The 17,188-nt window shown below is 48.1% G+C and overlaps 1 protein-coding gene across 1 annotated transcript; it reads right to left on the reverse strand.

The window, feature by feature from the left end:
* Positions 1-1,243: 1,243 nt before the first annotated feature.
* On the reverse strand, positions 1,244-17,115 carry prr12a (proline rich 12a). The gene is given in 16 exon segments (XM_069517423.1): positions 1,244-2,629; positions 2,856-2,951; positions 3,443-3,574; positions 4,072-4,169; positions 4,627-4,746; positions 4,847-5,343; positions 5,649-5,782; positions 5,926-6,042; positions 6,202-6,728; positions 6,948-7,647; positions 7,772-7,999; positions 8,199-12,273; positions 12,275-12,869; positions 13,124-13,285; positions 13,714-13,871; positions 15,726-17,115. Coding segments are annotated over 16 exon segments (7,857 nt in total). The 5' UTR covers positions 15,809-17,115; the 3' UTR covers positions 1,244-2,494.
* Between the last annotated feature and the right edge of the window lie 73 nt (positions 17,116-17,188).

Below are 17,188 nucleotides of genomic sequence, written 5' to 3' on the forward strand. Positions count from 1 at the left end.
ACCCAGAGTTGTGAAAAGTCATTTGGCATCACACAGTTTTTGTAACATGAGAATTAACGTGATTGGTCAATAAGGGCGGGGAACAGCCATGGTTTCGACTCAGCTTTCCCTTGTTGGTGCACAGACTCAGTCCTGGCCTCTTGGCACTTGAAAAAAAACAATGAGCATGAGCCACTCCTTGCTTGGTCCCTCCTTTGGCGATGTGGTACCATCTTTACCTTGAACCTCATGTCCCCATCCCTATCTATCTCCAGTTATGTTTTATCATCTCTTGCACATCATGCACAGTGTATCATCCTTAGTTTCACCGGAATAACAACTCCTTATATGGTTTTGGTCAATGTGGGAGAGGGAAGAGCTCTTCCTGACCTTGACAGCAAAACGTGTGTGTTTGTGCACGGGAATGTGTGTGTGTGTGTGTGTGCATAGAGCAGAGAGTAAAATGTGCACACACAATGTGTGTGCGTATCTTCCATTCATGACTGCACCTGGTCTGAGATTATTTACTGTTCTTCAGACCTTGTAGCAGATACTTGTAACTTTCCCGGACGTGTCCTGCAACTCCCTATGAGCACATTGCAATCATGTTTGTGTGTTATTGCTCCAAACAATGGTCATGCTAAAACTGGGACAACTCATACTAACACATGGTTCTCAGTGCGGTGGTCAACAACTTAAAGACAATACTCTCCACACCACTTCCTCCCACTATCCAGAAATGAAGCCAGAATGCCCCTACAATGAACGATGCCTTCTTGCACCGATGATGGAGTCTGCCCAGTGGCAATCAAGGGAAGGAGCCAGGCATGGAGGTCTCGCCGATATACTCACTCGACCAATCGTGAGTCAATCTCAGCTGTTAATCATGTGTCACCACGTTTTTAAGAGCATCAAAAAAATGTGTTAAAACCAAACTTACTAGTGTAATTGAACACTTGGACGAACCTCAAATGGCAGAAACCATCTTTGAGAAAAATTTATCTGACGTGTACTTTTTAATTTGGTCCATGTCCCATTAACTGACATGGAGGAGATGGAGGTGTTTATGACCTATGCTCCAGCCAGTTACCAGCAGTTGAGAAGCTTGCAGCTTAACTTCAAGGGAACTGTCATGTCGTCCATATTTATATTAAGTTTACGGACATAAAGTGTCAGACATCCAAGTCAAAGAACAACGCGCAAATCAGGTTTTAAAATAACCTTTAGACTAAGTAGTATAGAAGAGTCGGGGAATCAAGCAGCATTTGTTCTTTGCAGATTTTATTTGTTTCTCAAATACAGGAGAGTTAATGTACAGAAGGACAAAGAATTTCATCAAGAACTGTACAATATTTACACGCCTTTTTTTTCCTTTTTTTATGGAAAATTAGATTGTTTTCAAAATAAGTCATAGTATGCACAAACATCAAAATGATAAAAATGAAATGACTATTTCCTCTTTAAATATTACTTATTTATACTCCTTCTTCCCACATGGGAAATGGATAGTTTACTTCTTTTTCTTTGCACCTGCATGACTGATGATTGAACTGAAGAACGACAATGTTACGTTTCAAATAGAATTTCCCATTCCCTTCTTTTTTTTCTTCTTTTCTTCCTTTGTTTTTGTTATTTTACACCCACTGTATTTTATACAATATTTCTGTCTCAACGTCTGTTCTTTTTGTATAGAGGGGAAGACGACTTGGATATGTGGGTTACCGATTGTACACTGAACCTGTGGAAAATAAAAAAAGGTATTTAAAATGTCCGGGCAGCAAACCCAGCGCTTGTGAGAGTTTAAGTTAAAAACCTCCTCATATAAATAATAAAAATGTGTTTATATATTATCACACAGCGGACTGGTGCTGCCCGTGACATAACACGGGATGAGAGGGAGAGCGTTCGTTAACACATTTAATGTTTCTATTCGTAGACGAGTCCATGTTCACGTTAGCTCACGGCACGCTCGACACGCAGGTTAAAAAGCATTCTCACCCTCTTCCACTCTTTTCAAAAGCCAACAGCGAATGTTAGTCTTTTCAAAAAAATAATTTATGTAAAAACTAAGCGGTAATAGTTTCTCTTTGAACTATTGTCTTTATGACACACAGTTAACAAGATGTCAGTGGCTCCTCTGTTGACTTGGCATTTGCGGCTCCTCCTCTGTTAGTCCTTTGTCCACATCGCGTCGCTCCCATTTCAACAACCGTCAATTCCCTCTTGACCCACCAGCGGCCCCATATCTGGCGGGGTCCCCCTTCTCACAAAGTAAGATATTTCTTAAAGTCATTTATCAACAACAAGAAAAAGAAAAGAGGCCAGTGTCTGAGGTCACATGAACAGACCCGCTTTTGTTCGTCAAAGGCCTTAAAAATTCATCCTCAGATATTAGAGATTTGAAGAGGGTTGGGGGGCTGTACAGTAGGATCCATCTCTTTCCGTTTGGATTTTCTTCTCTTTTTTTTTAATCCGTTCGCTTTTAATGAATTCTCTCCGTCTTGCTGCAGTTGGCTCAAGCTTTGGTGCTGAGCGTGAGCAGCTCGATGAAGGAGCTGAAGAGGGTGTCCAGCCAGCTCTGGTTGGCCATGCACTGCTGCACCACTTCCTCTTGGCCCGGGTCCTCAGCTGCCTGCTCAATGGTGTTGGTCTGGAAAAGTGGGACAGAAACACAGACAATTGTGACGCTCGGACATAAACTAGGGTTTCAAGCAAAAAAAGAAAGCATATATGAGCTGGTTCTGTGTCTAATGAGGTTTGTGGACTGTATTTGATTGGTATCTAAAACCTAAAGCACAAAAAAACTGAAGAAATTGTCAATAAACTTTTCTAGCATGACCTAAGTGTATACTGATCCTCGGGACATGCTTTCTTACCTCTTTCTTGCACTGTAAGAAGGTGTGGTATTTATAGTGATGAAGGGAGTGGTAGAGACTGTAGATCCGATATGTCTCAGATGACAGTTTAAGGTCCTAGAAGAAAGAAATCCGATTAAGAAATGTCAGATTCTACCAGCATCAATAAACAAAACTATCTCAGAGCTTAAAGTCGATATCAACTCTGCAGCTCTGTGTGAGAAAGAGGAAAAGTGGAGCCGGTTCAGAAACTTGCAGCAGGTGTTTGAGGGGAAGCTCATCTGTCAGCCACACTCCACTGTTACTGCTTTTAACAGCAGTGGTTATTTTTGTTTAGGCAGGAGTTTCAGTTTCTATATTTTCTGCTCCTCAGGAAGCAAACATCAAGATCCTCAAGTGCTTCAATTATCTCACCCAGAAACAAAAAACAATCACCTGGTCATAGGCTAAAAATGTCCTAAAATGAGCAGTAGAGGTTCTGCTAATGTTTGAGAGCTCAACAAATCAAATGTGACTGAATGGATCATTAAATCTGAACAAAAATACTGTTAAATACACACAAAGGCCCTGATGACTCATCACTGGGAGAGCACCCACACGAAGCCTACCTGTGGTTTAGGCAGGGTCTTCTTGACTCTGTTGAGGGTCTTGCGGTTGTAAGCGTCACCGCTCAGCCGCACCCTGACCACTCCTGAGTCCAGGGGGTCTACAATGATCTGGGGGTAAGCATGCACGACTTCCTGTTGAGGGAAGGGACCCAGAATAACATCAGACACAGTCACGGGGAGAAGAGATAACTTGGAAACAGAACATGCTACATTTTGTATCTCAGCTTGAGTGGAGTGATTATTTTGACTACCAATAAATGTATTGATTATCTGTTGTTATTATCACTTACTATAGCTTTAGTTTACTCTACTTAGTAAAGCCCAAGGTGCATTTCTAATGGAAAAGGCAGCCAATTCTAACACCTAGGAAACAGAAAATGTTTACTGAATTCCTCCCGTAAATATATATATTTTATTGATGGGTCTAGCATTGTTCTTATACGCACAACAGAGCTATTTAACAAGAGTCTAGATTTTGTTTGTGTACCACAAATATCAGCATATTTTACAAAATAGAAAATGTGCCAGTTTAAATGAAGGGAGCACAGTATTGTGTATTAAATATGAAGAGAGTGTTCAGCCATGAGAGAACGAGAAAGAGAGAGAGACAGGCATTCAGGACAGATTACCTGGTGCTGAGAGTTCATGCTGACTCTCCTCAGCAGCCTCCTTTTCTGTTCGCTGAGGATGCTGTCAATCTTCCTCATCGGTGGGAGGTACAGCTCGTCTGGTGGCCAATCAACACAGAGGAAGTTTCATTAGTGATCATTCATGCAGCTGCCAATCATTATAATACGACAGGGCTGAATCAAAGAGGCTCTTTCTGTCTGCAAATTTTTCAGGATTCGGGGGGCTTTCTGTCAACCTGTCACTTCCTGTTTATTTGGATTTCTTAAAAACCCATTAAAAGATTCATCTGAGTATGCGCGCTACACAACTCGCTAACAATTCCCCTGCTGTCGTAAAGCAGGTTGTTCCGCTGGATGGCTTCATTTAAAACCTGGCAGGTGCTGCTTACCAGTGGTTGTGATATTTAATGCGTCAACACAATTGTTTGGCATTTAAGCTGCAAAAAATATGCCACCAGACAGGGAGGTCTGGTTAGATTAGAAATACACAATTAAAGTCTGAGCTTCAGTGGATTTATAAAAGCAAGCTTGAAGTGTAATAAGCTGATTTCTCACCATCTGTGTCCTCCAGAGCTTGGATCATGTCGGGGTCCAGGGCCGTGCTGACCAGCATCTCCACGTAGCTCCTGAACATCTCCCTCATGGCACGGTTGTTCACTCCGCCTTTCACTGGCACTGAGTGGATGAGAAGCAGCTTCATTATTATGGCCTCAAAAGAGATAAAAACTCTATAAACCCCAAAATGCAAGCACAAAGAATCAAAATGGCAGCTCACTTTCATTCTCACTAGCTGCCTCATCCGATGAGTCCGAGTCTGATGATGAAGGTACTTCCTTCAGCCACTTCTTCCTCTTCTTGGGCGGTGGCTCGGCCTTCACTTTGGCCGGCTTGGACTTGGGTGGGCGCTCGGCCTTTTCCTTCTCTTTCCTCTCCACGGCTTTCTTCTCCTCCTTCACCCGACCTCGTTCTGTTGCTGCAGCTCGTTTCTCTACTTTGTCCTGCTGCGGCTGCACTCGCTTCTCCTTCTCTCTCTCACGCTCCTTCTCATGCTCCTTCTCTTTTTCTTTCTCCCTCTCTCTCTCCTTGGCTTTCGGCACGGCAGATGGAGCCTCCTTCTTCTCCCGTTGATCTTTTGCCGTTGTTGTACTCGCTGTTCTCGTTTTCTCTCTCTGTTCGCGTGGGACTGGTGGAGCCACTCTCTCCTCTTTTTCCGCTACTTTGGGTGGCGCCTGGGACGCGGGAGGGGAGGCCATCCTCGGGAGGGACTGGCGTCTGTAGCACATGAAGGAATTGTTTTACAGATGTGCATCAGTACAGTTCAAGAGAAGTCAACTCAATATATACTGCATATAGTCATTAGAAAGACAGAAAGAATCTCATCAGGTGTAATAGCAAAATAATTCACTGTGTCACAGTTCAGTCCCAGAGGTGAGATCTGTATCAACCGGCTTATCCTCCAAGTGCTCAACTGGGGCTCCTCTTCCAGCCCCAGAGCCAAGGTGATTTTCTTTCCTTGCTAAATCTAGCTAGGATTAATTTAATATGAATAGAATTTTCCATATGGTAAATATTGGTACCTGAGAGCAGGTGTGGCTCTGCGCCAAGGCCTCCGAGAGCAGACTCTGACGTAGTCCTTCTTATTGACATTCTCCAAAAACTTGACATAGATTCGCTGGTATCGTCTCTTGGCATCTCCAAAGTAGCCAAGATACTGACAGAGAAAGAAATTACATATATTTAACATGATAATGTTAAATTTGTGTGCACCCATTGATATTCACACATAATGTACATTTCAGCGTATACTACATTACAGAACCTTAATCACATGCTATGATGTAGCAGAGAACTCACATTGCTTGTGGCGCAGAACTGCCTCTGCCCATCTTTAATCTCTGGACTGAACTTCTGCAGCAGGGCTTTCTGCACTCTCCAGATGGGTGGAGGCTCACGGCCCGTCTGCAGGGCCAGCTATGGCAAAACACATGAGACGTAAGTGAGTAAAACATGTCACTGTAACTTGGCCGCCATTGAAAGATTCAAATCTTAAAACTCATTTATTACGAATTATAAAACATAATTTTCCCTGATGATTTTCCCCAATAATTTTCACACAAAAAACACAAATACCTTGAGAGTCCGGATGTCTTCCACTCGCACCACAAACTCATCCCTTTCTCTGAAGATTCCCTCCCCGCCACTTTCGCTCTCATCCTCCTCACTCTCTCCAACAATGGCAGCATCTTCTTGCTTCTGGGCAAGATGCAGCGAGGTGATTTTGGGAGGTGGGGGCTCTTCGGGAGAGGCGGGGGACTCTGGAGATGGCATGGGAGACTCCTTCTGAGTAGGAGGCTCAGGAGCAGGGGGAGGAGGGGAAGGAGGAGGAGGAGGGGAAGGAGGCGAAGGCGATGTCGCAGGTGGAGGAGTGGCAGGCTGAGGGAGAGGAGCGAGTGCGGGAGGTGGCGGAGATGGGGATGTAGGAGCGATGGGGCTTGGAGGCTGGGAGGGCTCCTCTTGTTCTTCTGGTGGAGGCGGGGGTGAGGGGAGTGAGAGGGGAGGGAGGGGGGAGTGAGACGGCGAGGAGGATGAGGAGGGAGATGGGGGGACAGAGGGAGGTTCAGGAGTCGCTGGCGCTGGAGGGATCTCGGGGAGCGGCACTGGAAGGAAAGAGGAGGTTAAGGTCACTTTTACAGATCAATTTAGTTTAATGACTTTGATGAAATTATTTTTTTTAAATATTTAATAGGACATTTAATTAAACTAAAATACAATTTATATACTATTACAAATATAATTTATACTTATTATAACTCAGGGTAAAAAGAAAATTGATGTGCAAGAAAAAGGGACACGTAATGAATAAAAATCTGCCTTACCATCATGCTTAGGTGCACCCAGGGTTTCCAGCTGTGGTTCACTCTCTTCTGTCATATCATTCTCTTCGTCCCCTCCTGTGCTTCTTTCCTCCTCAATCTCCTCCTCCTTGTTCACCTCCTCCATGTCTCCATCTTCGGGCTGGAGATCATCAGGTTCATCAGATTGGGGCTGGTTGTGGGGAGTATGCATGGTGGGCTGTGGGCTGAGCGTGGGGGGTGGCAGTGTGGGAGTGAGAGGGCCCTGGGTGGATTGAGACTGAGGCTGGGGAGGTGGAGGAGGAGGGAGTTGGGGCTGGATGTTCGAGGTGAGCTGAGGAGTGTCATACAGAGCAGAAATGGCCGAGGAGATGCTCTTCTGGAGGTCCTGGTTCTTTCCCACTGAGTCTTCCTCATCAGAAGAGAATGAGGGCAGGGTCTCCAGGTTCCTCTTTAGCTCATCTTCCAAGCGCTTGGGGCTGGGGCAGTTGCCCAGGGCCAGACCACCATTCCCTTCGCCATCCCCAAATGGAGGTGGCGGGGGTGGAGGAGGAGGTGCAGGAGACAGTGGGCGCAGACCCCCTGGTTTACACGGTGAGGTTTCCCCATTGTCATGCTCCATTCCTGGTGAGATGTCCAAGCCTGGAGGTCTCTTCCCCGTCTTGAGGAAGTCCAAGAATGAAGCAACGAAGCCAGCCTTGGACTCAGAGTCCTTATCATCGCCCTGAGAAAACAAAAGCCACAACTATCAAGCCATGAACTTAAAATAAATCCAATCAATTTGATCTTTAAGCATCTTAAAGCATTCTCTACTTAACAAAGCTAGGATACAATCCCGTAGCCGTTACCCTTTCCTCCATCCCATCATCATCGACCCCTTCACCCATCATCTGTATTTTCTGTTTGTTCTTGTCCTGACTTCTGGTGCTTTCTGTGCTGCAGGGGGGTCCAGGACTTAGACCAAGTGAGGGAGCTGAGCCCACAGAGCCATCAGACAGAGCTGGGTCCGTGCCAGACAAAGAGTCTGTCCTCAGCAAGGCATCGGAGGAGGACAGGGTACCGATAGGTAATTTTATCTAAAACAAAAGAGATGAAACAGAAATATTTCAAGTAATGCATTTCATATTTTTAGCTTTATGCACATGCAACACAAACCACTGCAGGTATCTTTGGATTTCTCATTCTTATCAGTTAAAGAACTCATATGTGAACCACATCTGTGACTTGATTTATTTGAAAATCCCCACACATTTTTCTAGACAGAAAGCCACTGACCTTCAGAGGAGGAATAGGTTCGTGTTGCTGCTGTTGGGGCTGGTGATGGAGCTGCTGCTGCTGATGTAGGTGATGGTGATGCATCTGATCCTGCTCCTTCCCACTCATTTCCATGTACATGTCCTCCCTCCTTCCTCCTCTACCTCTGCTTCCACGACCCCTGCCTCTGCCTCTTCCCTCCACGCTGAATCCTCCTCCCACTGTTGTTCCACCCATCTCCCCCATCATCCCTCTCGGAGTGTATGGCTCAGGCATCGGGCGGATGCGAGGCCTGCCTCTTGGCCTAGGGGGACCCTCTCTCTTGGGTCTAGTAGGCTTTCGGCCCCGCTTCTTCGGTCCATCCTGAGGCATAAGAGAGTGTGAACCCATAGATGTGTATCCAGAGGGGTGGTAGAAGTCAATGTCACCCATTAAAGGGCTGAGAGAGCCACTTCCTCCTCCCTTTCTGCAACTAGACACCAGGTCTGGTAACAGGTCCGGGAGCCTCCGGCTGTTTAAGCGTATGTCAGCTGGCTGATCAGCTTTATCCTCATCATCTTCAAACTCATACTCTTGAGCGTAACTTTTCTTAGGCAGTGTGTTGGGGTCCCTGCGCTCCTTTAACAGGTGGAAAGAGCTGGACTTGAGCAGCTTCTTGGGACGAGACGAGCAGAAAATGGGAGACTGGAGGCCTCCAGAACCACTTCCTGCATTACTTCCTCCAGGCCCAGCGGACATTTTGGCTCCAACATTGTTGGGACCAGCAGGATTGGGGCCCATACCCATAGCTGGGCCCTGGGACTGTATCAGTCCAAGCTGCTCAGTGTTGACAGTGGAGGGGAGCTCATGGGTTTTAAGGGAGTCTAAATCCAGAGTCATGGTGTTGTTGCTGGGCTCTTCCAGGCCATGACAGTATGATTCATAACCCTGATCTCCGCCATGGTGACCCATTATGTCATAGCCCGCTCCGCCACCTCCCCCTGCTCCACCCGCACTCTGTCCGGCTTTCATGGAGTCCATTCCCTCCTGCCCAGGGTGGCTTTCATTCATCTCTCCCTGCCCTGGACCTCCACCCCCTGCACAGCTTGACTTGTAGTCCTCTGTGCAAAACATGTCTTCCATTCCTGGAAAAAAGGAGCGGTCCTCATCCTGAAGGAGGGAATCCGGGAAGCAGATAGAAGTTAGGGGCACAAAGCGGTTACTCTGTTGATTCTGATCTGCTTTCTCCACTGGGCTGACTGTGTCAAACTGGTGTTGCTCCGAGCGCTGCTGGTCCAGCTGGCTCTGCTGAGGGGTGAGCTGGGATGAGAGCGGCTGCTGTGGGTCAGGCTGAGGCTGGGAGTGGGCCGAGGCAGAGGTTGCGGATATGTGGTGAGGGAGTGGGGGTTGCGAGTGAGGGTGATGTGAGTGGGTTTGTTGATGCTGAGGGTGGTGCTGTGAGAGGTGGTGCATGTGAGATGGGGCAGATAAGCTCATGTCAGGCTCAGAGAGGAAGGAGTGGAGTTCTGAGGCTGAGTGTTGCTGTGAGTGGTGATGGGACGGATGCTGCTCCTGCTGTCTGTGTCGCTCGCTGCTTCCTCCGCTCCTCCCGCCGCTGCCGGGTCCACCGCGTCTGTCTTCAGCTACGTCTGCACTGGACGTCTGAGAGAGGGAGCGCTCCAGCATGTCCAAGGAAGAGACCACTGTGCTTTGTTTCACCTGACTCTGCTCGTGCTGATGAGGAGGGGGGCCGTGGTTGTAGTGAGCCGCAGCAACTTCCAAAGCCTGGGACTGGAGTTGAAGCTGGAGCTGGGTGGTTTGGGACTGAGACTGAGCTTGATGTTTACTTGCACCAAGTCTCCCACCAGCGCTTTCCATTACAGCTTGCTGTTGGCTAATTGAGTGCTGCTGTTGGGCATGAGAGTCCATTTTATGGTGCTGTTGATGTTGTGAGTGAGAATCAATTTTGTGGTGCTGCTGATGCTGATGGGAGTCCATCTTCGGATGCTGCTGATGTTGAGGGAGGGAGTCCATTTTTGGGTGTTGCGGATGTGGTTGGTGGGAGTCCATTTTGTGATGCTGCGGGTGCTGCCGGTGAGAGTCCATTTTGTGGTGCTGTTGATGAGGCTCCAGTTTGTTGCGGGTGGTGTGGGACAGCACCGACTGGAGCAGGTGCGGTGGCTGACGGGACTGATCGGTGGGAGAGTCCATGAGGGAGGCTGCAGCTTGAGACTGGGAATGCTGCTGCTGGACTTCCGGTGTTTTCCGAGGATACGGGATGTCAGCTCGCTCCTGTGACTTCTTTTGGAGCTCCATTTGGGGGTGGGACGGCATCTGTGAGTGAGAAGTCACATGTTGACTATGTGAGGAGTGTTGGGGGGCAAGGGAGTGTTGGGAGTATGGGTCACCCCTCCCATAGTGAACTACCGAGCCTAGGTTGTCATGGTGATGGAGATGAGAGTGCACTTGTTCAGCGCTGCCCCTCCCTCCAGTGCTTCTGCTGCTTCCAACGGACCTCTCGTTCCTCTGCTGCTGCTGCTGTTGATGGTGATGTTGTTGATGTTGCTGCTGTTGTTTCTTCAGTGACATCTCCAGCTGGCTGTCCAGCCCTGATATTGACCCCCCGGACCCTGCATTTCCTACTCCGGCCGTTGACGTAGCACTGTGGGTACGTATGACACTCTGGGGGTGGTACCTCTCTTCAGAGGTCTTACCCATGTCATAGCTCAGCCCTTTGCCTGAATCAGTAGTTGGGGGCACTGGCTGGGACTGAGACTGAGTTTGCTGGGACGCCTGTTGGGGCGGTTGTTGAGGATGGTGATGAGCAGCCTGGGGAGTGGGACTTGCTTGGGCTTGCAGCAAGTGCTGTATCAAGAACTCATCGTCATCATCTACTTCCTCTTGTGATCTCTGTGAGCCCACCCCAAGCATAGAAGTGTCTGCCTTTGTTTTAGAAGAGGTGGAATGATAGGACTGAGGTTGGGAGTTAGGGCCTCTGGTGTCAGGGTAGCCCTGTGGGGAGGCCAGGAAAGTGGGGGAGAGAACTGAGGAAATGTATTTATTAGAGCCTGCACCTCCTGGAGATTGTGTGGGGCAGGTGGGCACTGGGGAGTGCAACCCTGGACGGATGATGCCCGAGTTGCCTGATGGGGAGGGGCTAGAGTCTGGAATATGATAGGAACCACCACCACTACCTCCTCCACCTCTCTCATTGGTCATACTGTTTCCTGCTCCTCCTCCTGAGCCAGAGTTCCCACTTCCTGTGCCAGTACTGCTTCCTCCCCCTGATGCTCCACTACCTGATGAGCCACTTGATCTTAAAAGAGCAGGGGAGTGGCCTGGGGCTCCGTAGCCTAGTGACGGGCTTCCAGCTCCACCCAGTGAAGATGGAAGTGATCCATAAGCAGAGTCAGCTCCATATATATCAGTGGAGTACGACTGGCTTCGCCCACCTAAACTCCCGTATCCTTTCCCAGCAGTACCTGAGCTCAGGTCTTGCGCTTGTGGTGAACTGAAGCCTCCATAGGATTGAGACAGGTGGGATGAAGGGTGCTGATTAGGGGAATATGACTGTGTTTGTTGTTGGGGTGGGGTCTGACCAGTAAGAGCAGCGGTGGGGGTCTTCACTGGCGGTACAGGAGAACCGTAGCCTGAGAGGCAGGATTTGGGGAGAGACTGGGGTGCTGAGGAGGAGGTGGAAGGAGGCTGCTGCTGAGGGGCTGGGGGAGGAGGAGCTGGCTGAGGGGGTGGCTGCTGCCTGGAAGGGGCTGCGCTGGAGCTGGAGGTGGGAATGGAGTTGGAAGGATGAGCACCAGAAGTAGCAGAAGAAGAGGAGGAGGAAGAGGATGTAGAGGAAGCAGAAGGGGGTGTGTGAGGAGTTCTTGATGATGAAGCTGAACTGGCAGAAGAATAGCCACTGCTGGAGCTGCTTTTCGTACCTTTGCCAGCTGAGGACGAGGACGAGGAAGAGGAGGATGACGAATAGGGAGGCTGGATGATTGGCCGATATTGTTCAGTGCGAGAGGGGGCTTTGTGGTCAGATGAGGGGCTCTGGTCTCCCAGTGGGCTGCAAGAAAGGCCAGCGTGTCTGTGGTGGGTGGCTATCTGCTGGTACCCCCGCCCCTCCACAGCTGAGATAGTGCTGAAGGGAGTGGGCAGCAGAGGATGAGAGCTGTGATTGAGCTGGAGTGGGCCGCTGGTAATGCTTGATAACACTGTCCTGGCGGGGCACGGCCCGTTCCTGAGCCGAATTTGACTGCGACTGAGACTGAGCCTGGGGCTGGGCCGAAGAAAAGACAGATGCATTATATAGCTGGGAGGACTGGTCCTGGAGCTGTGATGACAGCAGGTTGAACTGGTGGGACTGCAGGTGCCTGGCGGACGATGCCTGGGCTGATGTGGCTCCCGTGGGATCCTGGCTGCCCCTGTAGGCAGCTGCAGCTGCACCCTGTGAGGACAGGAGTCTATCAAAACCCAGACTAGACTGGGAAGGAGCCTTTATGTGTAGTAGGGGGTCATGTGGGGAGAGCAGGCCATTGGATGTGGGACTAAATGTGGGCGTGTCCTGGAGGGAAAGGGAGGCAGTGGGGAAAGAACGGCTGGAGAAGGATGCTGGATGCTGATAGGCTGAGAGAGCGGAGGAGGAGGGGAAGGATCCAGAGCCAGGAAGGGCTCCAGAGATGAATAGTTCAGGAGGAGCAGGCGTGTGCATCGCTGTTAGGAAAAGGAAGACATATTTCAAAATTACACAATATCCATCGAGCTATCGTTTGAATTAAGAAATAATAAATTAGTCATAAGTGAGATGATCAAGTACAGTAAAAATGCTTAAATACTATATGGAAATGTACACATAGCAAAACTGTTAATAATAATGCAGGAAACATTGGGAGGTTCTTTAAATGTCATGTTGACTGTGGGGCCTGTTTGAATGTCAACACAAGAGGGAAGATCTAACTCAGCCCCACCTGTCTGCCAGGATGGTGTGCGGAACTGGGAGAGAAGGGAGGAGGCAGAGGGTGGAGGCTGAGGACCCCGGGACTCCAGGGCAGAGATCAGATTCATGACAGATGCATCGGGGGCAGAGGGGCTGGCATGGTGCAGGCCAGTGTCAAAGAGCCCTGAAAGACCTTTGGGAAGACAGAACAGTGAACACTGATTAAGAATGCAAATATTAACAAATTAAATATAAAAAATAAATGAGAAAGAAATTGGTTAGATTTTTGCCAAGATTTAATCTTATCAAAAAAATATATAAACTTGCTGAATCTGCTGTCATCCATACAAAGAATCTAAGTCAAGAAGTCTATAGTTCTTACTGTAACCATGAGTACACCATCCTCTCTTGTTGAAAACAAACCTAAAACATCAGCAAAACTGTATGAAAATCAATGCTGTGACAACAAATCGGGCTGTAACAGCTCCAGCTCCAATTCATCTGAGCTATAATGTGATCATCTTTCAATGACAATCTACCAGGGCCTGCATGGAGAGACACAATAAGTCATTGTCGGGGTCCCTTATGGTGGTGACATGGAAGGTATGACATTTATCTCACCCAAACTACGTCCAGCTGCTCCCCAAGCCCCGCCTTGGCCAGAGCTCCCTGGGTGGTGATTGGTGGCATAGCCCTGCAGAGGGTGTGGGGTGGCGTAGGCTTGTCTGTGGAGGAGCTCAGACTCAGGGTGGGATGATCTGGAACTCCCATATACAAGACTGGGGAAGAAGGAGATTGTCATTCACTTTTCAGCACATTTACATACACCTAATCTATTCCCAAAAATGTGACCCTTGAGAAAAGACTGCCTAGACTTTGGTCATGTAAAATAAATAAATAAATAAAACTCTAACATGCAAGTTAATTGTTCTTTAATTGAAAAGGATGCTAATTTGTTCCCATATGCTGATTCTTAACATGTGAAAACCAAAATCACTCATGAGTCTCATTTACATTTTAAGTTTAAGGGAGAATAATCTATAATAATAATAATCTAATAAAATATCAGTGGCAGAATTATACAATTGTTACATGTAACTATACCAAAAATTGTGTTATAATGGATGTAAATCTGTCAAATCAGCAATAAAAGTGTCATGCAAAAATAATGGGGGACTTAATTTGCAATTATAATGGAGTCTTGTGACAAAACCTTAACACAATTTGAAGACGTGAGCTGAACAAGCTTCTTATTTCAAAGCTGTAGATGATCCAGCTGCAGAAGTTTGCTTTATAAAAACTGATGAAATGCGTGGATGTCTGGCAAAGGGAACATGTTAGCATTTGTGCTGCTGGCTGGTAGCACCGCCTAGCAGCGATGCACAGCTCTAATGGGAGAAATGAAGACTAGGCCCGAACTGCAAGGCCAATGTTTTACGTTTAAATATACCATAAGTGCGTAATGTGCAGATTGATGCAAGTTGAAAGAATGCATTTAGCTGAACTCGTTAAGGAAAAAAAGCCTAAAGACCCGTTTTGTCTGCGACCACTCATTATGTGGGTACGGCTAACAGCTGGATTGAGCAGGTCGACGCAAATGCATGCTAAAGTTGCATGCAAACACCAGCGATTAGCCAGGCTTGTTTGGCCAAATATCATTTCAGATTGTGCCGTGGTGGCTCCCAGGTACAAGCAGGCAGCTCACCGTGGGTCTAACTATCACATACGCGCAGCCAAACAAGAGACAATGATGCTGGCGTGCACAGGCCTCAAGTCTCTCCCATGCAACAGAGCGCTAGCTTGAAGGCTAACACAAGGCTAACAGACAAGAGCTATCCTCCACAGCTCGGACCATTCCCATCATTATCACCATCATCTCGCGAATGCAGCCTAGCCGTGTTATTAGCATCGTTCGTTTTCGACGAATAGCCAGATTGTGTGTTTGATGCGTGGGGACTGTGATGTTATTACATTATGCAAATTAACATAATCCACCAGCAATTATCTGGATCACGATTGGGAGAAAATGTACGATAAATCTCAAATCAGGGGAGTGTGGCATCGCCCCTGCTTGAAGATGTGCATTCCCTGCTTCCCTTTGCAGTGCGTCGCTATTGATATTGGACCTTCCCGGTTAATATGCATCAGTTCTTGTTGATGTCTGTCAGGGGGGCTGTTGTGAGGTGGATAGATAGATAGGTGGTGGTGGGGGTTGCTGCTGCGTCTGCACTCTTCGCAGTTCCCATCAATCCGGGTGAATTTATATCTATCAGGGGTCTGTATCCAGGCCTGCACACGGGGAACAATAATTCCTATGGATGCTCCAGACATGCACCCCCTCCCCCTCTCCCACCCTGTGCCAGGTCTACCTAAAAAACCCACGTCTGTCAATCACACTCAATTCATCTCCCCAACCTTCTCCTTTCTCCACCCCGCCCACCCCCACGACACGCACACTGCCCCATTCCTGCTTATAATATTATTACTATGCAAGTGTTTCGGGGATGACAATGCACTGCACATTAAGACGAGCCGTGGCACTGGATCATCAACATAATTTGTTTACACGGGTCACACCGTGCCCTGCAAAGCGCCACTGATGCATATGCACATTGTCTGAATCCGATGCATACCTTGCTTTTGCCGATCTCTCGTAACTCCATCCTGCTCCTGCGCCCAGATCACCAAATCCTGTTCCCGGGTAATTTCTATCCATTTATGTGTTGGAACAAAAAAAAAAAAAACGTGTGCGATGAGGACGAAAAGCAACGAGATCGTCGCGACAAGCAGATCACGGAGAAAGAGGGAGAAAGGGGGGAATAAAAATCCCTGTATTTCCCTTTCTCGGTTTCAGGCTATTTTCCCCGGTTTCATAAGCAAGTCCTCAGGAGTGGAAAACAGCATATTGAAAGAGAAATGGAGGGGAGGAGGAGAAAGCTGGATGAAAAAAAAGAGGGGGGTCTACGGGGTTATAATCCAACCACCTCCAAAAAAAGACAGTCTTTCTCCTTTTCCTGCGTTTATCATTTCCCCGAATGGAGCTTCAGTCCAAAATCGGTCGCGGTCATGATGGAGATGCGGCGGATTTGGCCGGTGATGGACGAATTGCTGATAAACATTTGATTTGAATGCGTCCCTTTTTTCTCTCCCTCTCTCTCTCCGCCGTCTCTCCTCCCCTTTCTTTAGGCTAGTTTTGCTGCTACGCTGCTAACACCATAAAGGATCGCGATCGACGGGCCACGTTGGTAGCGACCGATCCCCGTAGACGAAGCGAAGAAATCCCCAAATCTCTCCCCCTCCTAAAAAAAAAAAAATCTTTTCTTTTTCACCCCCCCCACTTGCTTTACAAATGGTTCCCACCCCCGTCTCTGTCCCTCTGTGTCTCCGGAGCTGTGCAGCTAGCAGCAGATGCTAGCTGTCAGTAACGACGCATCAAAATAAAACAGGGCTGCTTTTCTTTTCCCCCCCAAACGCCTGCTCCCTGTGTCTCTGCCTCTTCTTTAATGGCTGCCCGAGTAACAGCGAGCTTCACCGGCACCGAGGTTCAACACGAGCACGACGATAAATACGACCCCCCCCCCCCCTAGAAACGAGGAGAGCGCGAAGAAAAAGCAGGCCGCGGCGTTTTAATATTTTTTACTCATTTTCCTCCGGAGACGCCATGTTTGAAGGCGGTTGGCCGCTGTCCTGTCCTGTCCTCCCTCTCCCCCTCTCCGTCTCACCGCCGAGACTCATTCAGTGTCTGCGGTGACCTCCATTCCCCGGCCCGCTTCACCCAGTCAGTCAGTCAGTCGGTCTGCAGGCGGCCATGCGCGCTTTTCCACACTTTCATCGTTATTGTTTGGCTTAAAATGTCGCGTCGAGAATTTGACACGAGAAGAAGAAGAAGAAGAAACAGTGCGCTGTTTAGTCCTGGACGCTGTGATTGGCTGAGGCGCGTTCTCGGGTTTTCCAGGTTTATATTAAAATGCCTTCCGCAGTCACATCCACATTGTGCAGCCTGGTTTGCACAGTTTCCTGCCAACAATCACATGATTCCACTGTTAAATAACCTGCAGGCTGTGATTATAATATTTTACGTTGCGTTACATTTTGC

The sequence above is a fragment of the Paralichthys olivaceus genome, chromosome 21, assembly GCF_024713975.1.
Source record: "Paralichthys olivaceus isolate ysfri-2021 chromosome 21, ASM2471397v2, whole genome shotgun sequence".
Taxonomy (NCBI): domain Eukaryota; kingdom Metazoa; phylum Chordata; class Actinopteri; order Pleuronectiformes; family Paralichthyidae; genus Paralichthys; species Paralichthys olivaceus.